The sequence below is a fragment of the Lagopus leucura genome, unplaced genomic scaffold (assembly GCF_019238085.1).
Source record: "Lagopus leucura isolate 7727_CA_CO unplaced genomic scaffold, USGS_WTPT01 Super-Scaffold_100015, whole genome shotgun sequence".
Classification (NCBI taxonomy): Eukaryota; Metazoa; Chordata; class Aves; order Galliformes; family Phasianidae; genus Lagopus; species Lagopus leucura.
This window is the reverse complement of record NW_024962269.1, coordinates 15,648,876-15,669,621: the sequence shown is the minus strand read 5'-3', so window position 1 is coordinate 15,669,621 and position 20,746 is coordinate 15,648,876. Positions and strand designations below refer to the sequence as shown.

The following is a 20,746-nucleotide window of genomic DNA, read 5'->3' as shown; positions in this document are numbered from 1 at the left end:
TGCTTTCCTCCTCCATAGCTTCAGCTGCAGGACTGCACTAACCTTTTTTTCATGTATCTTGAAGAGACCCAGTGAAATGGTGACCTTGTTCTGTCTTGCCTCTTTTCTGGTTGTTGCTGAGCAAAGCTATTACAGACTTTGTCTAAGTTTTAAGCCCTTCCTGTTGCAACATGCAGGCTTATACAGTATGTCCTGAACTTTGTGACTTTATCTGCCAAATTCATGCCAGTATCAAAGAGCACCTTCATGAAAGCTCCAAGAATTAAAGGCTCTGGTAATTCTGTTCTATTGTTAGTGTCCTTGTCCTAAAAGTGGATCTGTGCAGGACAGTTCTTACACGTACTCAGAAACCCTCTAGCTTTGATAGGGTTCACGTTCATGCAGGGTCTGTTTGAAGAGGCTGAAGTTGCTGTGCTCTTAAGTTCAATTTGCTTTATTTTCTATTCTGTTCTGTGGTTTAGTTCCATGTAGATATGAATTACTGTACATTTTGGCAAAATGAACCCCTTAACGAGCAAAAATGGAAGCATACTTTAATGGCTCTATGTTTCGATTTTAGAAGCCTTCACTAGAGAATTAACTGTTTGTAGGTAATGGAGCTGCAAAGCAAAGGCTATGCATGTTGAGGGATAGGATTGTGCAGTCTGTATTGTGAGGTGAAGTGCATTCAGAGCACAGGAATAAAATATTGATTTTGTCTGAAGAAAGTCAGCAACCTGGAGACCCAATCAAGGAGAAACAAAAATTAAATACCAAAATTGATTGGTTGTACTGACCAAGATGACTTTGTTACTTAGATGTTAATAAATCAGAGGGAAAAGATTGTTAGAGCAATAGTGGGATAACAAAGAAAGGATCATAAAGTAATGATCAAGAATGTCTTACATTAATAACAAACAATATAAATATTTTACATTTTGGCGTTAGTATTTGTAAAAAGCCCTGCTGTCAAAACCAACAAATTGTGACAAAGGACAGAAGCAGCATCTAGTTCAATCTTGGCTTGCCTAGAAAGGGACTGACAAGCAGGGCAGTAAGAGCCCAGTCGTTGATTTCAAGCCAGTGAGACCCAACAAGCACATACTCCGGTGTTCCCTTTAGGGTGCAGTCTCATGGGCTGAATCACACCAGCAGTCCCATCGATGGGAAGGAAATTGCTTGGATGATTAAGGCAATCAATACAATGAATGACTTGGAGGGTCTGATTCTTGGGTCTCGACCCTGCCTAGAAAGATTCTAGTGTGATTCTCTAAGATAAAGCAGAGCTTGTTTTCAGATAGGAACCTGAGATTTTGCATCTCTTCAGCAGTATACGCATTTACTGTAGAGCAATACAATATTCTGTGTTGGTTAGATCTGCGTTCCCAAGTCATGTGTCTGTCCCGGAAACTTGAACTGTATTCATAGTAATTAATGCAGTACCTGCTTCATAAATCTGCTATGCTTGGGGAAGGAGATTGCTGAATTCTTCGTATTGTTGGAGCTCTGGGATTCCTTATCACTTTGCTCAGTTTTTGCTAATGTCTTTTCATTTGTACAATCATGCATAATCACATATCTCTAAGAGTTCTAAATCTAGATACCAGTTAACTCATGATCGCACAGTCTTCAGTTAGTTCTGAACTTCTATTACAGATTAAAAAGATTAAATTTATGCATTTCAAAGGCCCTTGAGCCTCTTACAAATCATCCAATTTGACTGGTGCAACCAGCATTTGAAGTAATGAGTCTCCATAAAAAAAAGAAGTGAAAGGGTCCCATCATGCTGGTAAAACACAGCAGTGTTTTGTTAATATGAGCTCTTATTACCATTGTTTAAAACAAGCAAAAATTAACAATCCTAGACTGGTATGCAACTGAGACATTTTAAAAGCACGATGCTTTTCTCTTTTAGAATACGTACTGCCTAGTTAACCAAATGCCCTTTTCATCTTTTAAAACAAATGTGAAGTTTAATAACATTTGCTTCTTTTCCAGAAGGGAGAGGTTTATGACTCAGGCTGAAATCTCTATGCCTAGTTCAGTTACAGAGCCCAAGTTAGAAGCGTTTCCAAAACTTTAAGTAAGAGCTGTGGTTTAAGGAAACCCTTTTCCAGTTCTGGATAAGGCCTGAAATTTCTAAGACCATTGATTTAATTATTTCTCATACTGGAATTAGATGAGCAGCATATTCAGGGAGCTGAAGCTTTTCATGTTGCAGTGAACAGTCTTTCACTTTCTTTCTTTGCTTCTAGCTATGCTGTGACAGTACAGGAATCCTATGCTCATCCTTTTGATCAGATCTATTATACAAGATGTACTGACATACTGAACTGGTTCAAGTGCACTAGACACAGGTAAGAGCTGATCCCCAGATATTTTAATTTTGGCTTTTCATCTTTTCATGTAGCTTCTTGTTTTCTCAAGCTGTGATGGCATTCTAGTAGAGATATGTGCTGAAAGATGTATTTTGGTGCATTAACCAGGCTTTTTGGCATTCCACAACATTGTTTGAGGTAGAGAGATTTTTGCATGTCTAATCACACAGTGTGGTCCATGAGCACAATAATGGTATGTGTCGTTCTCAGGCTTCATTGCTAATGCTGTGAGTAACTCTAGAAAAGCTACAGAAAGCTTTACTCCTTTCAGTATCTGTTCATTGCAGATTCTGTTAGGGAAAGCGTGCTTTAAGTACTGAATTGAGATTACAGTGTCTTTTTTCAGGGCACTAAGGCCTTGGAAGGGTTAGAAAGTAAAAAAAAAAAATAAAATAAAAAAATCATTATTTTGGGGTTAAATTCATGTTTTGTGTAATCAAGAGCAGTTTTCGTTGTGGTTATTTCTTAGGTAGCATGCTGACTTGGTGGTCTCCATAGAAAATTCTGTTTACTCCAACCTGGGCAGTTCTATGATTTCATGATGATAGCTGACCTTGCTCATACACAGAAATGAATTGTTTATTGTTAAAGAAACTCCTTGCCCATAATTTGGCACAGGCACAGTGTTTTAAGATAGCAGTCCTAGGAAAGGCTGCAGTGATTGACTGTTGTGAGCACTGTGTTTATAACACAACTTATATTTCAAGTTTCAAAACAAGTATTGATCTTTTTTTTTTTTATTGTGGCTTTTAATATTGAAAGCTCTCATGCATTTTAAAATAATTATTGAATGCTATCCTTAGTATAATTTAACACAAATATAATTCCAACAGTGAGCATTGATTTTCAATATTGTCCAATGGCTTTCTGTCTCACAATTTAGAATAAGTTATAAAACGGCGTATCGCAGAGGACTCAGAACGATGTACCGGCGCAGATCTCAGTGCTGTCCTGGATATTATGAAAGTGGAGACTACTGCATCCGTATGTACATAGATTTGATCCAGATGTGTCAGTTAGAAGGAGTGTTCTGGAGGGAACGTGGACAACTTAAAGATGTATTGCAGTAGTTATTCTGGGGACTGACTGTCCGAGCTGCTCAGAACTTTCAGGTCTCACTGGTTTCAGTCAGAACTGCAGGTAGAGAACATTTCCACTGTGTGCATTTCAAGCACCTTAGTAACGTTTTTGGCTGAAATCACTGGGGATGGAGTTAATCAAGTTCCTGAGTGCTTTCCTGATTCAGACCTTACTTTGGGGAGTCATTTATCTAAGTATGCACTAATGTTAAAGGATTAGTGGAACTGAGAGCACTCTCAGGAATGAACTGCTGCATAGTTTAAGAGGCATAAAGTTAGCACTTCTTAACTTTCAAAGTTCTTTAGCTAAGAGCAGTTAAAACTCACGGTGCTTCATATGGTTGCTGAGAATGATTCTACTCTGTAGAAAATTTCATAAAAATCAGAAAAGCATTGTTCTGATTACACTGCAGAAGTAAACAAAAACCTTGGAGTCTGTTAGGTCAGTATGAGAGTGACAAAAGGGAAATGGATCTTTGTTAATTAAAAATGTTGTGTCCATTAAGGGTGTGTTTGGAGGGGATCTCTTGTCTCCATCTTGTTAAAATGGGATTATGATGGTGCAAGAAAAGGGCAAGTTTTTGTTAAGTATCAGAATGCAAGTTCTGTAGACAGATTTAAGCAGATTGCCACGAAAGTAATGCCTCCTATTTATTTCCATGGAAACTACAGCAGGTACCTATATTGCACTTGTAGTATTTAAGCACCTCAAAAACATGAACAGGCCCTAATGTCATTTGGAATTACCATTATGGCAATCAATTAAGGAAAAGGGGCATTGAATTGCGCAAAATTACCAGTTCTTGGTAATTCATAAGGCATCAGAATTACTGTTATTTCGCAGACAGAGGAATAATTCGATCTTTCGAAATGCAGAGCACTGTGACTCAACTCCTATAAAACACTGAAAGGAGCCCAAGGCCTTTGCTAAAATCCCCCCTCTGCTAAATATGCACTTACCTTTAAATTTCCCAGGTGTCTGTATCATTTCAGCAGCTATTGCACATACTATTATTGCCAACTTTAACCTTGAGTCTCAATATCCTACCTGGCACAGATCATATTTATTTTTTACTTTTCTCTCTGCAATCTATTGATCTATTTGTTTCTAATTGCCGTACTGTCTGCAACAAGGGTAAAACTCTATAGACTTTCTGAGAAGGCTCGCAGGATATTAAAAATTATTTTAAAATGTTCTTTTTCCTCAGGAATAGTACTGAGAGAGTTCTCTTACTGCTGTTGCCTGGCATACGGTGTACACCAAAGGTTTGCTAATGCAGAACAGAGAGTAGTTTTCTGATCAGACCAGGAATTTTGTGTTTGAGTGCAGACAACGCCTACATTCTCTCTGTTATCACATGTGCAGGAGTCAGGTTCTTAAATTTCATTATCTTCATGTTTATACAGACAGAGTTCGTGTCAGGGACATTCTCTATTTGTTCTCCTTCCTGGAAGATCTGATCAGTGTGTGCAGCTGAGAAGGAAATGAAAGAAGTTCTCCATCCTGATTGCTAGTAGATACTTGGTGTTGTTGTTTTAATACTACAAGAAGCCACAGTAACAAAAAAAAAAAGCCCTGAAGACACTCTGGCCCCACAGCCAGCAGTTTGAAGGCACAACAGTGTTTAGCAGAAGCGATCTTCCCTTTTCCCATCTCGTCCCTTTCTTTCAGGCACATCATATGCTCGTCCCATTAGTTTTGTATCTTTTTTCATGATGTGTTCCTGCCCCAACAAGGAAATTCTCCCATTCCTCATTCTTTGCAGTCAATAGTTAATTTCATTTTCGTTCCTTGTGGCACCTCTCTGCTTTTGCCTCTTTCCTTAATTTCCCTTTCCCTTTTCTTTCTTTAAACTGGTATTTTTTTGTGCTTTCTTGATAAGGAAATCTAGTACCCTTGTCCCACGTTACTCTAGACACGGTCAGTGCTTGGTCTTTTGATGGCAGCTGTGCAGGAGAGAGGTCAGGAGACATTATCAGAATCTTCCCAGTTGGCTGTCCAGTTATGGGGCAACGTGGTTTGGAGATGAAAGTACTTCCAGTAAGCCCCACTGACACAAGCAAAAGGAACCTTCAGCCCTGCAGAGAAAGTTCTCCTTGCTCAGTCAGCCCTTTAAAATCTATTCCATTAGCAATCGTGGAAGCCACTACAACATGAGGAAGAGAGTACATCCCGCAGTGAGTCTGATGATCAAAAGAAAGTTTTGATTAAAAAACAGTGTGTAGATTAGAGGCTAATTGGTTCTTCTTTCATTAATATCGGCCCTTATTTCTTGCAGAAGTTAAATAGCTTTGTAATTAACAATGACATGTTTAGACTATTGAAGGCTGGGTTTAAATCTCTATTAATGTCTCCTCCTTGGGTTTTAAAGCAGGCTTGTAGCTACAGTTTTGATCTGTTCCTTTCTCATTTACTGTTTTTGAAAAGAATGTCAGTGATACGGTGTTTTTTTTTTTCTGTGTCCTCCAGTTGGGACTTTCTTAATGGATTAGGTCTAATGCAAGTTAGATCAGATACAAAGAAGAAATTATTCACTCTGAGAAGTAGCGAGGCAGGGGTGCAGGCTGCCCAGAGAAGCTGTTGAATGCTTCATCCCTGGAAGTGTTCAGGACCAGGTTGGATGTGGCCTTGATGTAGCGAGAGGTGTGCCTGCCCTTTGCAAGAGGGCTGGACTAGCTGATCCCTAAAGGCTTCTTCCAACCCAGCCCGTTCAGGTTAACCGATTCTGCCCTTCTTACTTCTTGCTTTACCATTCTTTCCTTGGTGGCTTTCCCTTTTTTTTTATATCTTCATATGCTACCACTTCCAAAAATGTGGAATTTGGGCAAAAGATGAAATCATTAAAATTTTTGAGGGATATGCTATACATCTAGCCTGAGCTACTCAGTCTAAAAAATTTTGCTGTATGAAGTTGTCTTCTTTGTGCCTACGAAAGGCTTGGAATAATTTTGTATTGTAATGGTATTCAAAAAATATCACCTGAAGAATACTAAAAACACCCATCTGCATTTTTCCATCAATATCTTAGGCATGCTTGCCACCATTCTGATAGTTTTGCAGAACAATTCCATATCTGTGAATGTGCTTGTATGTGACGCAGCTTCTCACTGAACTGTCCCTGAAAACAAACAGCACACGCTGGGCAATAAATCAGAGTAACCCTGATTTACTATACTTTGTTTGCTAAAGTAAGCTTTTGGCAGAGCAAATGCATAAACTGCAGAAAATCTTTTTTAAAACAACCTCAGAGTTCAACTACCCTTCAAGGTTTTTGCACAGATATTTTAAGATTATATTGTCTCAATTAGTATCTGTGATATAACATCTCTAAATACTTTCCTGCTCAAAGAATGAAAACAAAAGCCACAAGAAAGCACTGCAGGAACATCACATGGCTCTTTCATGATTTTGCTCTCTGAGTGGATCATAACTGACTACTTCCCTTTAAGAATATGTCATGTGGAAAGATCCCCTCTGTACTAAATGGATGTCTTTTTGTCTGAGAGACCAGTGCTTTTTTCAGCCTATCCAGTTTAATCTTATTCTTGCTCTGCAGATTATATAAAAGAGAAGTTTATGCTAGGTAACAAAGGGTCAGAGACCTGTGAATCGGGAAGAAGGAAAAAAAGCATCTGCTTTTCTCTGATTTTTTTGACAGGAAAGAAAAAAAGCAACTACCAAATTGAAAGTGGAGAATTTACCTTTTTTTTATAGATTGATACATTTTCATCTTTAAGAGTTTTATTTGTCGTTCTCAGGCCTTACTCTTTCCTTGTAGTATATAAATCTACAGGATGTGACAGGATTTAATAAAGACGAGATTAGTGATTTAACAATCTTATTTGCTGTCATTTACCCGTCATTCAAAGCTGACAGTATTCAGCAGAGTTATAAATTGACCATTTCGTGGTTCTTTCCTTTCTTGACCAAGGTCTTATTGATCTCAGATTGTTTCTCAACACTCAGGTTTCCACGTTACAATTGCCACAGCCATCATTAAGGGCTTTTTGACTTTGACAAATCTTTGTGTAGAGAAATGCTTGGTCTCAGTGGTTGAATCTTAATTTCTCACCTACTGTGGTAGTTCACCCAGACCAGAGGTTTGAGGATGCTGTCAGGTTTGCATGTGGTTGTTTGTCCATCTTTCCAGCTAACTTGTACCTGACGCCTTTCATAAATGTCAAAAACAAATGAAGAGTTTGTTTTAATATCTGATTGGTGAAATTATGCAAATATCAGACCTGATTCCTTTGAAATAACATTTCATAAGTTCTGTCTGCAGGTACAGCGTGTGCTTTATATCACAGCAATGCCAACGTTCGCATTCGCTCAGGACTCAAATCATATTTACAAGGTTGCACGCCTAGTGTAGTTTTTGTGATCTCTGAAAAGGCTGCCTTGTTGGAGCCATATGGCTGCACTGTTAAACATCTGTACCATAGAAGTAACAATTCCAAAGCTTCCTGCCATCTGGATGAATTACAATACTTGCAATTCAATGCATATGCTGCAGCAACACACCGACGCTGCAGTCAAGTGTACTTATGATGAAAAGACAAATAATAGCTTATGTGAGCAGTGCAAAAGTTGTGCACTCGTAGCAAATGTTGAATCAGCATCTTAAACTTCCTGAATATTCATAATGTTTGTGCATATCTCAGATTTGTTGGTTAGTATCACTTTATGAGGCAGTAGCTCATTAACATTTTGGAAGAAATGTCCACCCCCGCTCCTCTCCTTCTCACCTCTCCTTTAAATTCCTTTTGGCCAGCATTCCTGTAACGTGAAAATTTATTATTTGAAATCTGCTGGACTTAGGAAATATATTTTTCTTATCTTTACAGACACACATTAAAGCTGGTGCTTGTGCTTCCTGCAAAAGCCTTACTGTTACATTATTCAAGTACAGCATTCTGTACATCAATAATGCAACATAAATTAAGGGCAAATGATATAGCAGTACATAGATACTTTGTATCAGGGGACATTCTCCCTTTTTCTTTCTGATTTGAGATGTATGAATGCGGGAAAATGGTGTGGAAGGCCATTCTGCATAGTGTTATTAATTACAAAATTGAAATGACAGTAGGAGATGCTCTGAAATTCCTCCTTTTCTGTGCATTTGAGATGATTCCATATGGTTTTTTCCAGATAAGAATATGGGGAAAATAATTTGGATCTTGTGTTCTTGTCCGAGGGGAAATTTGCACGAGATTCAGCTTCAGGTCATGGTAGAGCAGCAGGATCAGCAGCCTTACCACCGTGTGGTGGCTGGGAGGAATCCCTGTTTTCTATTGAAGGAGCAGGTGGGTTGATTAGAAAGCAACAGAAGGAGCATGCAATAGAACTGTCTGCACTCAGCATGTGCTGCCATACTGCAGACCCAGGGGCTATATACCATGGCTCAATATACCATTTTTACAGAACATGGCTCTGCAAACATTAGAGGCCTTTGCTTATTCATTCTGAACGTCCTGGGAGACTGGTGTGTGTGAGGAGGAAGAGGGAGACTCGCCATATTAGTAGATCTGTTCATCTTGTGGCGTAGAGATACCAGGGTTACTATTCAGCCTAAAGAAAACAGGAAGACCTTTTTGATGGGAAGGTGAAAAAATCAATTCTCATCTCCCATCCATCATTTTGTATTTGCAGTCAGCTTCTGGATGCTGATGGATTTGCAAAGATGCTGGTGGAGCGTAGTAATGAAATAAGGGCAGGACTTCTGGAACAAATGCAGTAGAAGCAGGAGAAACAAAATGTTCATGCAGGGAAATGAGAACAGCAAGGCGGAAAGGAAACTGTGCTGAAGCTATATAATGTCTCAGGGGGCTTAATAAATATGAGAGGAAAAATTATGCAGGCATTATACTTAGAAAAAGATCCAGACTGTTGCTAGAGTAGCAGTAGAAAAGGTTTTCTGGCTGCTATGGGCAATCTCAGTTTGATTGGATGAAAGGATGCAGGGAATATACAGAAGGAGGCTCTGGATCTGGGGTACTCAATAGTATTTGTGTTAATAGCCTAGATGCCTGGAAGCTTCAACAGGGTTGGAAAAAAAGACGTAAGAATCACAGATATGAATTCATTGTTGAATTCAAAGAAAAAACTATGCAGGATAAAGTTTTGTACCTTCATTTGCCCACTTTTAGCAAAGACAGTTTGGGCCCCTGCTGCTTTAAATTCAGCACAGATCCACTGTGTGGAAGTGAACATCCTCAGTCACTTCAGTGTCTCTTTTCCCTTTTAAAATCCCTTCCTCCTCCTCCTGCTTTAATGCACTTCAGTGTTGTTAATGTTAGTTTGCACTCATCTAGACAGGGCGCTGGTTCTAATCCACGCCAGCTCAGACCTTCCTTTGGTGGTTGTCCATTCTCTTGTATAGGCTTGCAAAAACAAAATCCTGCCCATCCCAAACATGAGTGAGTTGTTGTTCAGCACATTTACCTACAGGACATTTGCTACAGAACTCCAGAAGATTTTTCCCTCCAAAAGAGTTAGAAGCTCATTAGGAATCCAGACAAATGGTGAGATGAGTTAACTTACTGAAATACAGAGTCAGAAAGATGACAGGTGTGTGAAATGAAAATAAAGTTTAAAACTGAAGTTGTTTTCTTAACCACTCCTCTACATTCTTCTCCTATTTACTAGGTTTATTTTCTCGTGCTCTGAAGAAGTTTGAAAGCCTAGTAAGGTAGGAGAGGGAGAAGGATGGAGAGGAAATAATGTTGTCTAAATCAAGATGGCCTTCAGAAAGAGTTTCTGTGTCTCTACTTACAAAACCTGTATTAGCAGCACTGTAGTTTCCTCTGACTGCAACCCTCCCTTCCCTGGCCCATCCCAGAGCCTATAGAACAACAGTTCTAGTCACATGGGAAGCTGCTGGTTGAGTGCTGGGACAGCTCTAGGACAAGCTCCCTGTTGACTGAAGAAAACGGCCACCATACCATAGGCCAGGTCCAGTTACAGTCACCCCTTTTCCCCATTTCTAGGGGAAAACTTATGTAGGCATCTTGTAAGACTGAAACTCGAAATGAGAAGGTATCAGTATCACTACAGGAATGCCTGAAATGCATACAATGGATAACAGTGTACAGACGTGCTGTAGTTAATGAAACACACTCATCAATATGATCCTCATGAAATTGCCTTATGAGTTTTTTTGGTCTTTCTACCTCTTGATTTTAATAGTGACAGGAGAATACATTCAAAGCTGGTGTGATCCACTCTTTTCAAATTCTTTTCATTTCAGAACATTGGAGAGGCTGAGCCAGTGCTGGCAGTTGTCTGGGCTGGCAGAGCGTTTGCGGCCTTGCTCCTGCCACCCTCTGTTCTCTCAACCATTTATAGCAGCCAGGGGTGCCCTAAATATGTCAGCCTGTGCAGGCAGGAGGAAGTGTTTGGCTAGCTGGGTGCAGTTACTATAGTTCAGCTATTCTCCATCTCCTCTGCAACAGGAATGAGGCAGGAAGCACTTCACTGATGAAATTTGGACCAAGAAATGCACCTCAGGCCTAGGTGTTCTGCTTTCAGCATCTTCCTGCGCATAACATGTACATCTCTCTTGTGAACTTTTGGAATGTATCTGTAGCTACTGTTTCTTCTTAGCAGTCCCTTCTAAAAATACAAGTGACATTCACTTTAGGAATACCACATGAGCTGCCATTTGAAACCGTACCAAGTTAGTTGAGTTTATTAATACTGATTTCTTAAATGCTGGGAATGGCTTTACTGGATGGGTGATCAGGCAGTTGTAGTTCTTCTCATTCCCAGTCAGCTTTGTCCTGTGTGGCATGTGTTCTGTGTCTCATGGTAGGATAGCCATGCAATATTCCATGGTCTTCCCAGCACTTTTGCAGCTGCATCCATTTCTGATGAATATATGATAGCCTATAAAAATAGGCCAGCAACTCGTAGCTTAATGCAAGTTGATGGTACTGTTACCAAGCAAGTCTTCACAAGTTGTAGAAAGTAATCACATATGGAAAATTAAAAAAAAAAAAAAAAAGCTTTCAACTCTGCAACGTATATAATCTAGAGCTAATGTGTAAAAAATATGAAGATGCCAAATGATGCACGTGTGTGACTTTAGAGCTCACTTGCTCCTACTGAAACAGAATTTTTGCATGAGGACCCTGCCTTTCAGCGGTGATGAATGATACAGCTTCCATCAACTTAGAGCTGAGAAGAGTGGGCATACACCATTTCTGAGCAGTGTTAACACCTCAACAACAATAAATGTCAGCTGTCACTGTTGAATTAACAGCTTATCTGCAGACTGAGTTGTGCTTTTGTATGGATGCACATGGATGTGCTAATTCTTTCTTTAACTTTGTACAGCGAAGCGACTTCCTGAGACGTTTGCATGAGGAATTTTAGTAAAGTGGGTGAATAATGAAGCAAAACAGCAAGAGTTCTGCATGGGGAAATAAAAAAGTGTGTTAAAGTGAAAGGGCTGGTGGCGAACTCAGGGTGCTCCAAGTACACATTGGTGGTAGTTTTCAGTTTGCAAGAGAGTCAGTTGGCAAGTCAGTTTGGTTCTGGTTCTCACCACAGTAAGATGATTAGGTTGGGTGATAATTTTGAAAGCATCAGATAACACTTCATAATCCAGTACAGGGTAAGATTATTAATCAAACATCAAAAAGGCTAATCAGAGAGAACTCTTCTAAGAAAGATCCACCCACAGCTACTTTCTCTGGAACCAGATACTCTTTGACTGTTTTCATAGACATCTATTTTTCTTTCTGTTACAGGATTATAGCATCCCGCTTTATATTTGTGTATTGTTGCACATGCTTTTCACTTCAATAAATGTGTTTAAGGCTCCTCAGGGAATTTTTTCATGAAACTCCAGACCGTTGCAGATATGATCGTGGAGCATTTTTAAATAATTTATCTTCAGTATTTGTAACACAAGTATTTGCTTCTGCAAAACTTGCTCTTTGGTGCAATAAGTCAAGAGACTTTTTCAATCTACTTAATCCCAAAACCTTCCTTCTTTTTATCAAGATTTTTCTTTTCTGAATGCTGTGATTTACTTGTATTGCTGTAATGCTTAGAAATGTGTGCAAAGCCATGAAAAGATAGTCTTCCTTGAAAAAGCTTACAACTTAAGTGTGTAAATTGAATCAAATATAGAGACTTTTTCTGGTTAAGAAATAAGAAGGTGTTTATGAAGCACATTATAAGCATACTTTTAAAGAAATTAAACTAGATATTCAGTATAACAAGTAACATAAGTACGCTTTCAGTTACAGCAATGTTGTGCATATGCAAGCTCTACTGAAGTGTAAGTCATGGATTTGTACCTCAGACTTTGATATCTCCCCACTTACATTCACGTGTCACTCTTCTGGAAATACACATTTTAAACAGAATTCCTTTTAAAAACGTCATTGAAAATTTTTCATAATGATTATCCTTCCCCAAATATTGTGGAGTAGTTTTCTATAAACATAAATGCCATAAAAATTCCATGCAGTTTTTACCTTATAGTAAAGAGTGGGCAGCTTGAAACAGCTTCTGACTGTGTAGGTAAAAGTTTTTACTTTCTATGCCTATCTTCTCAGGTAGTAGCATGAATCACAAGAACAGGAGAGTGTGTTTTGCCATATCCCATTAATAGAAAATTTCTCTATACAATTAGGCATTACTAAGAAGTTGGACTTTAGTCTTAATCAGTTGACCTCCTGCAACCCAGAGTTGGTTACAGAAAGTTTGAATTAGTGGCTTCAGATAAGAAAGTCCCCACAGTTATACAATAATTTGTTCCTGGGGTCTTTTTTTGCAGTTCTTTCAATAAGTTGCTATGAAACACATTACTGTGGTTCCTTTTGAAATGTGAGAAAAGTGAAAAGTGTTTGCATTTAAATATTCCATCCCCAGTAATGCTAGCGTTGCTCATACATTAACATGATCTTCAAACAGAATATACTTCTATTCTTGATTTCATCAGGGTGACCTTCATTTTCAGAGTGCAGCTTGATATGAAATGAAATCTGAAATGCATTGGCCCTCTAGGGCCCATGCCAAAAAATCGCCCGGTCTCAGTGACAGGTTTGCCTTCAGAAATTTCTCCATATTCAACCTATTTTTGTGAGAAACAAAGAAAAGGATTTTTGTTGGATTGGCTTGATGAAATTTGGAGTAAGAATGAAGAAAGAACTTGTGTGGAAAAATCAATGGTTTATTCAATGTGCTATAGACTAAAATTCATCTAGGGGAATTGGTGCGATTTTGTTTTACTCGATGTTGTATTGCTCAGCAAAGGTTGCACAAAGTACCGTGCGGTCCAGACATCTTGATCTAGTTTTGATCCGTTAGAAAAACATTTTTGATGCAGCCATGCTCAATCTTACACGCAGCACATATCCTCAGCCTATGAAAATCAATCAGCAGTGGAGCTGTGTCATTTACTGACAGAAAATAAAATTTTCTTGGCATAAGGCCCACATTTCAGGGCGAGTCAGTAATCAGAGAACGATGGACAAGCAGCGACGCTACGAGATTCAAAAATAAACTGAAACTGGAATATGGTGGAAATTGCACACAAATAAATTCTCTTACTGCCCTGATTAATCTGTAGCAAGGGATGCAAGTGCTGTAATTCTGAGGTGGTTTCCTGAGAACAAGGCAAGACAGCTCAATTATTGAGCGGGCTCTTCAGGCCCAGGTTGACAGATCAGGTTACTCTCTGTGAGTAGGTTTGGCCGTTTTTCCATCTGTTAGTGCAAAAGCTGAAAGGACGAGGGATTTCAGTTAGGTACAAGTTTTTCCCTTTTCTCCAACCCATCAAGAATTTCACTTCCTCAGACTACAGAAAAAGAAGAAATTTACCTGAGGTTGCGAACAGAATGACAGAGCTGGGGCCTCCTCTGGCAAATACTTGTGATCGCATTTGGTTTTGGTGAAGTGAGATCTACCAGATCATATAGAGAGAAAAAGACGATGCCTAGGAGTGGATGTTAATATTTCTGTGTTACTTGGAGGAAGACAGTAGTGCTGTTATGTTACTGAGAGTGCAATATAAAGCACAATTTGAGCAATGTAAAGCACAGATTTGCATGAAGTTTGCTGGTTGGGTGAATCAAGTTTCAGCAGAAAATTAACTAGTGCAAATGTGCTTCCTACAAATTGCTGGAGAGAGTTGGTCAATTTACCTAAAAAATGGAAGGAGGAGACAGAGGACGCAAGAAGGGAAAAGCTTTCCTGGGTCATAGATTCTGCTCTGCTGATTCAGGATCTCTCTTAACCTCATTAACAGTTTGAACCAGTGGTAATGATTGTTTTAAACCCTGCAGTGAGGCAATGGGAAATCATTTACTAGAAGAAGTTAAATGCTGAAAATTATCCCACAGAATAATATTGTATTAAAATGTTGATTAGAAGAATTGATCTCAGCGTCTTTCCCCTCAACATGGTAGAAAGCAATGATTGTTTCTAGCTGAAGCAGTGGCAGAAAATGCAAAAAATCAGTCTCAGGCCTGAAATGATCAACAATTACCAATAGCTAATTGATCTCCTAGGAGTTCTTTATGTGCTGAGATCCACTTTCTGTTGTGGCAGTGAGAAAGACCGAGCCCTAGACATGGTCGGTAGGTTGGGTGTATGACTTACCTTAAAGCAGTCGAGAGTTAACTTGAAGGTAGAATTTCTCTCTTCAGCCCACCATTCCAGCCTTGTTGCTTGTATCCCCTGCATGGACTGTCATCTCTGATTTTGGGGTCTTGCCTTTGTATTAGATACTAGTCATGTATCTGTTGAAATGAGGCAGCAGAATTACAGAACTGTGGGTGCATGAAGGGACCTGTAGAGATCACGCAGTCTAAAGATGTTTTGCCTTCATTGCAGAATTTGGTTAGTTTCTTAAACTTCACTTCTTAGTGTCTTTGCCCACATTCTTCTTGCCAGAGCTTCATTTGTTATTTTGTCTGCACATCTATGGATTTGTGTTGCTTTTACCCAGCCTTGCAAGCTGTCCCTTTTGCAGTGCAGGTGCACTTCAAAGATCAGAGTCCTGCAGTGCCTTCCCACAACTCCCTTTTCATGCTTGCGAGTATTGCAGAGCTCTTCTGTTATTCGCACAGCCAAAGATACAAAGTAGTTCAGCGTACTGACCCCAGTTCTGCTCTTCTGACATTTGCTGCTATTAGGAGGCTACTTTTCAGTTCTCATTCAGACATTGTAGAATGGTAAGTACCATCTCCCATTCCCTTTCTCTACCAGAGCAAGTGAAACCTATGGGGCATCCAAATGACACAGAGTCTGTTAAATGTGTGGCTCCCATTGACCTCTCCCTTTGCAGGACTCTAACTTTCTCTATTACTGTCACTGGCACTATTTCATGAACACTGACGTTATGCTGTTCCTTTCTCATGGATGTTCTGCTCCAGCTCCACTGTTTTTTGGGCCCATACTGCAATTCTAAAAGTGCTCCACTGGTTTTCTCCGGGCATTTGGAAGTACAGGCCGTCTTTTTTCTACTCTGACCTTCCCCTGGCACAGTGTGCTTCCCTAGCCACTCGCTAGAGAAAGGCCTACTGCAGGCAATAGCTGCAATGAGGACTAAACTGAATTCTCATCAGTGCCAGATCCTCCACTAATCAGTTAAATGTAAGTAGTCCTTCTGTGGAGTACCAGAGAGTCTGAAATGTGCAGTCTGGCTGAAGTTACATCAGGATCTATAAACTTGTGTCATCTGCCTGAAACACTCAGCCATGACAAGAGTATCAGAGTCCCCGCTTTAACCTTCTCATTAGAGCCACAGGTTGCCATTTGTCTAGTAATAGAAAATGGGCTGAAACTGATGTAAGTTTTGTGCTTATTAACAAATCTTCACCTCCCAGCAGATTCATGTAGGGATTTACTGATATTTTGTCAACGATGACAGTGACGTATGTCAGATTCTGCTCCTGAGAGAAGACAAAATCCTCAAAATGAATGTCCTCAGTTCTTTTAGTTTAGCCATTCACAAGTCATCTCTGGCACAGCGTGCTCCATAAGCTTTGGCAGAGTGACAAGACTGAGGATAACACAACGTAGCTGTTCTCCCGAACAGATCAATATCTCACTAAGGCAATGGTCAGAGCCTTCCCATCTCCTGAGCAAGAAAGACCATAGATTCTGTTTGGATTGCATAAATATGTAGTCTCTAACTCCAAATCTGCCAAAAAATGTAATAGTATTATAGCTACTGGAAAAGGAGTTGATCTTATGACCCATTGCTTTTATATGATCTACATCAATTTCATCTTTCCTTTGCTTACACTGATCTCCTTGTTTTTGTATTTTTTTTTATTGGCAGTGTCATTAGGTACCAAGAAGGAGATGAAAAATAAGGGTTAGTATACACTGAAACAATAAATTCCTCAAAGCTAGGCAGTCTTTGACATCTTTTCATGTCTTCATATATTGAGGTTGCTAATCCTGCATTAAATTGCTATCCAAGGTGATAAATTAATAAATGAATCCTGAGTGATAACCACAGAAAAAAACATTAAGCAATACAGAGAACAATTATCCCACTTTGTGGAAAAAATTATCCAGGAAGCAATCTAATCAGCATGATTCCTGATAGAAAGTCAGTGATTTAATGGGAGAATCTTCTGTTCCACAAATAAGCAGTAATCTAAAAATATGGGAAACCTTCCTAGCATTAGCTGTAGCCATCCTTCTTCTGCTATCAAACCTCACTTTTCTAAGCACATCCTAAGAGAACCTAGCCAAAAGCTGACTACAGGCTTATCTAATGGAGCTGATATCTTAGACTCTGCACAACCTGGATTCAGGCCAGTACATTAAAATGGAAGCACCAGAGTGGCCCTGAGTGAACAGATTCATAAAGGATAAAGGGGCAAACATCCTTTTTCATCTTCTTTGACCTCTCTGTATTATCTGAAACTGCTGGCCATGAGATAACTGCTATTTCACTGACAAAATTGTTCTTTCCCCTAAAAGTGGCACTGGAGACTAGAAGAATGCGCTGCGATGGCCCAAACTGATCCAGGGACACATATTAAATTGCGAAGGAAAACATCACTTCTTCCATTAAATGTCTGCTTTGTGGAGTCCAACTACTGTCAAACTGGTTAGGTGACCTGAAGTTACATACCAGCAGCATAGAAAAAAATGCAGGCTTTCCTTTGGTTCACAACAAAGCAAAATGGTCAGAGTTTGGATGAGATCGGTTTGTAGTGAAGAAAATCTGGCAGTCTGCCTGAGGCAGGGCAGAGAAAAGGAAAATGTTTTGAAGAACTTGCAGTCACTGCACAGAGTCCTCTGGGCACGTGCATGATCACAACAGAGCAGTTCATTCTGCGTAGTTATGGGAGAGCATCTTGAGTTACTCTCTGGCTTTGCTCTCACACTGTAGCATCTGTATCTTCATTTTTGCAGTGTTTTCCATTATTATAAGGTAGCAACAGTTATTTCTACTTTCTGTCGCCTCCTGACTAGACTACAATCGCTGGGCAGAAAGCCTGCAGAGCTTCAGATACTCAAGCTTGTACAGAATGCTCCAGCAGGCTTCTTTAGCAACACATGCTGCTATGAGTGCAGGTCACAAAGCCTGTTTTCTGCTTTCTAGCACATGTTCCTGTAGACTTTGTTTTGAAGATATTTTGGTTGTCTGTCAAATGAAGTCCGACAGGCAGAAGAGGGATGGGACTTTGTTGGGGCAGTGGTTGTGAATTTCTCCAGGTTCTAATGACCACTGCAAATGTAGCACTTCCATCACAAGCACAAGATCCATTTTCTCACTCATAGTTTTGTGCAAAAAATACAGAAGTTATATTTTTGGACGAGCTAAAAAAAAAAAACTTTCCCAGAATTAAAACTCAATACTTCATCCACTGGAATGAAACTCTTCTCTAAGTGTACTTCCACTCCTGACAAGAGCCTAAGAAGGCAATTGTAGCAGGTGTTAGCCATGAGTACAAGAAGTCAACATGTTGATAAAGTAGTGATGAGCAGGGTGTAACAGGGTGTGTAAGACAAGGTTAAGCAGCAGAATTAAACCCCAGAATTAAACCTAGGTTGGGTCCACACAAAAGAATGCAGCACCAAGGAAGACAGAATAGCTCTGGATCCCTGGGCTATGGCTGCTTTTGTCTGGGAGAAACTCACTGTGGTGCCACTTCAAGTAGCTCTGCAATGAAAAGAAATGCTCCTTTCTCTAGGCAGAAGAGGCTGCCCCACTGAGCAGTGTACTACTCAGTAACAGCATCCTGCTGGGGATGCTGCTTGGGGACATGGATGTTTAATATACCGAGTCCAAATTCAGGAAAACAATTAAAAAAATAAGTGCTATTGTTAGAGAAATCTATGTGGTCATTTCAGGTTTGAAAGGAATTTAATCTTTAGGTCTATTTCTCTGACTATTGACCTTATGTATTAAAAAAATCCCACTGTTTATAATTATAAAGGAGGTGATAAGCATCAAATGAATTGTTACAGAAGCCTTTTGTTGACTTTTTTCCATGATAAGGAGCAGTTGCTGTGTGACCTTGAATATGGTCAAATAACTCATGCTAAACGCATTGCTGCAAAGATGGCATTTTGGCAGGGCTTTGATGTAGGTCATTTTATTACCAGGCTGAATCAAACTACAAACTGATCTTAAACTCATGCCAAGAATGCTAATAATAAATTGATCAATGAGGTGCTGGATTGTTCAAGAGAATTGGTCGAGGGAAAATGCAGACATAAAAAGTCTGGAATTCCAAAAGATGAGCTGCTTGGGCTTTCATACTGGGAGGAATTATATTCCTTGCATTAGTGTAAGTTTTCTTTACTCCAGGGGCTTTTAGCTGTATGTTGAGCAGGGCAGTACCAAAAAGTGTATATACTTATCCTTATTTTTCTTGACCTTTATGTGCAAGTAATTTTTATAGTTCCATGAACTAGTAAGATCATTTGCAAACCACTGTATAAAGTATATTATGAAGAATGCCTTGGGGACCATCGTATCCTATTATGCTGAATGTTAATAGAATGAAAAATTAATTTAAACTCTAAAGATTAGAGCAAGACAAGACTTCCCTTCTATAAGGGAAATTTCAAATTTTATTTGCCGTGATAAAATATAGAATGATACCCAAATGTGACCTTTATGTGGACCTTTATAGGCCTGATTTGAGGCAGGCAATGCGTGAGTCTGATTATTTGTCTCCTCACACAAAATGACATATAAAAGCTTCACTTTTTTTAATAAGGGGGATTTCTGTGACCCCATTTATAGGATTAGTCCTGTGTAATTTCACAGCTTTAAATGAATGCATTCTAGTAAGTTCATGGTTGCTTGCTTAGCAAGTTACAAGGCAGAGGTGAGATCATGCAGAGTTCCAAGGATTGTCTTTATCTTTCTTACCTCTCTAATTGCTCTCTAAACATTGTCATCTTCAAGTACAATGGGCTTCAAAATGCCTAGAAAACAAAGATGCAAAAATTGTGTGTTTCACATGGGCTGCTTTAGAGGAGGAGCAGCAGCTTGAGTCCTGCTTACAAGTCTCACATAGCACACTTCCCAAGAGACTGGAGTGTTATTAAAGAAGTCAGCACTTCTGTCTATAGACAAGTAATTAAGTGAGGTCTATTATCTCAATTCGCTATTAGTATTTCATATTTATTTTAACAAGTTAAGGTGTAGTATGTCTTTGTGGCTAAATCAACTAAATTTATACCAGTAATTAGCAGGTGTTTTGTCATTTGGAAAAGTAATAGTCCACCATCAGCTTTCATGCTGTTGAGAGCTGACCTGTTGCACGTTTTACATGGAAGGACGATTGATTAATGTAAATGCCTATAAAGGGAGCAGAAAAAATCTCAGTTTTGATTTCCTTAACTCTAGTAAAACTTATGTGTTAAGAGTTACATCAGTGCAAAATGTACTCTTAGGTGAAGCTACGTGAAGCACAGCTTTCTAAGTAGCCATATCCCAGCATGTCGGGTACCTTTCTGCACAATGTGCTTTTAGTAGCAACACATACATTTGTGGCTGTCATTTGTGTGAACTGCTCCTTGTCGTAGGTAACCAGTCACTTCTCACTGACTGCAGGAAGGCTGGAATTTCTTTATGGAAAAATGCTGTTTTTCTAATATGCTGTCTTGAATTTCATCTTACATCTGTAGGCTAGGATGCCTCACTGTCTTCTGAAACTCTAACTCAAGCGAAATAAATGCACAAAAGATTAGGACAATTAGTGACTAGAGAATTAGCTATCAATATTTCATGCTCTCTGCAATACTGTCTAAACACAAGATATGAAATAAGAATAAATTTCAGTTCCGACATGTAGTGAACCTAAAAAAGA

At 39.3% G+C, this 20,746-nt stretch overlaps 1 protein-coding gene across 6 annotated transcripts in view; it reads left to right on the top strand.

Annotated features, from left to right (window-relative positions):
* Nucleotides 1–20,746, top strand: part of MEGF11 (multiple EGF like domains 11) — a 254,379-nt gene that overhangs the window by 64,277 nt on the left and 169,356 nt on the right. For all 6 annotated transcript variants that reach the window (XM_042875569.1, XM_042875567.1, XM_042875573.1 and 3 more), the window contains exons 4-5: nucleotides 2,235–2,336; nucleotides 3,241–3,341. In XM_042875569.1, coding sequence (XP_042731503.1) covers nucleotides 2,235–2,336; nucleotides 3,241–3,341 — 203 coding nt within the window. The remainder of the gene's footprint in view (nucleotides 1–2,234; nucleotides 2,337–3,240; nucleotides 3,342–20,746) is intronic.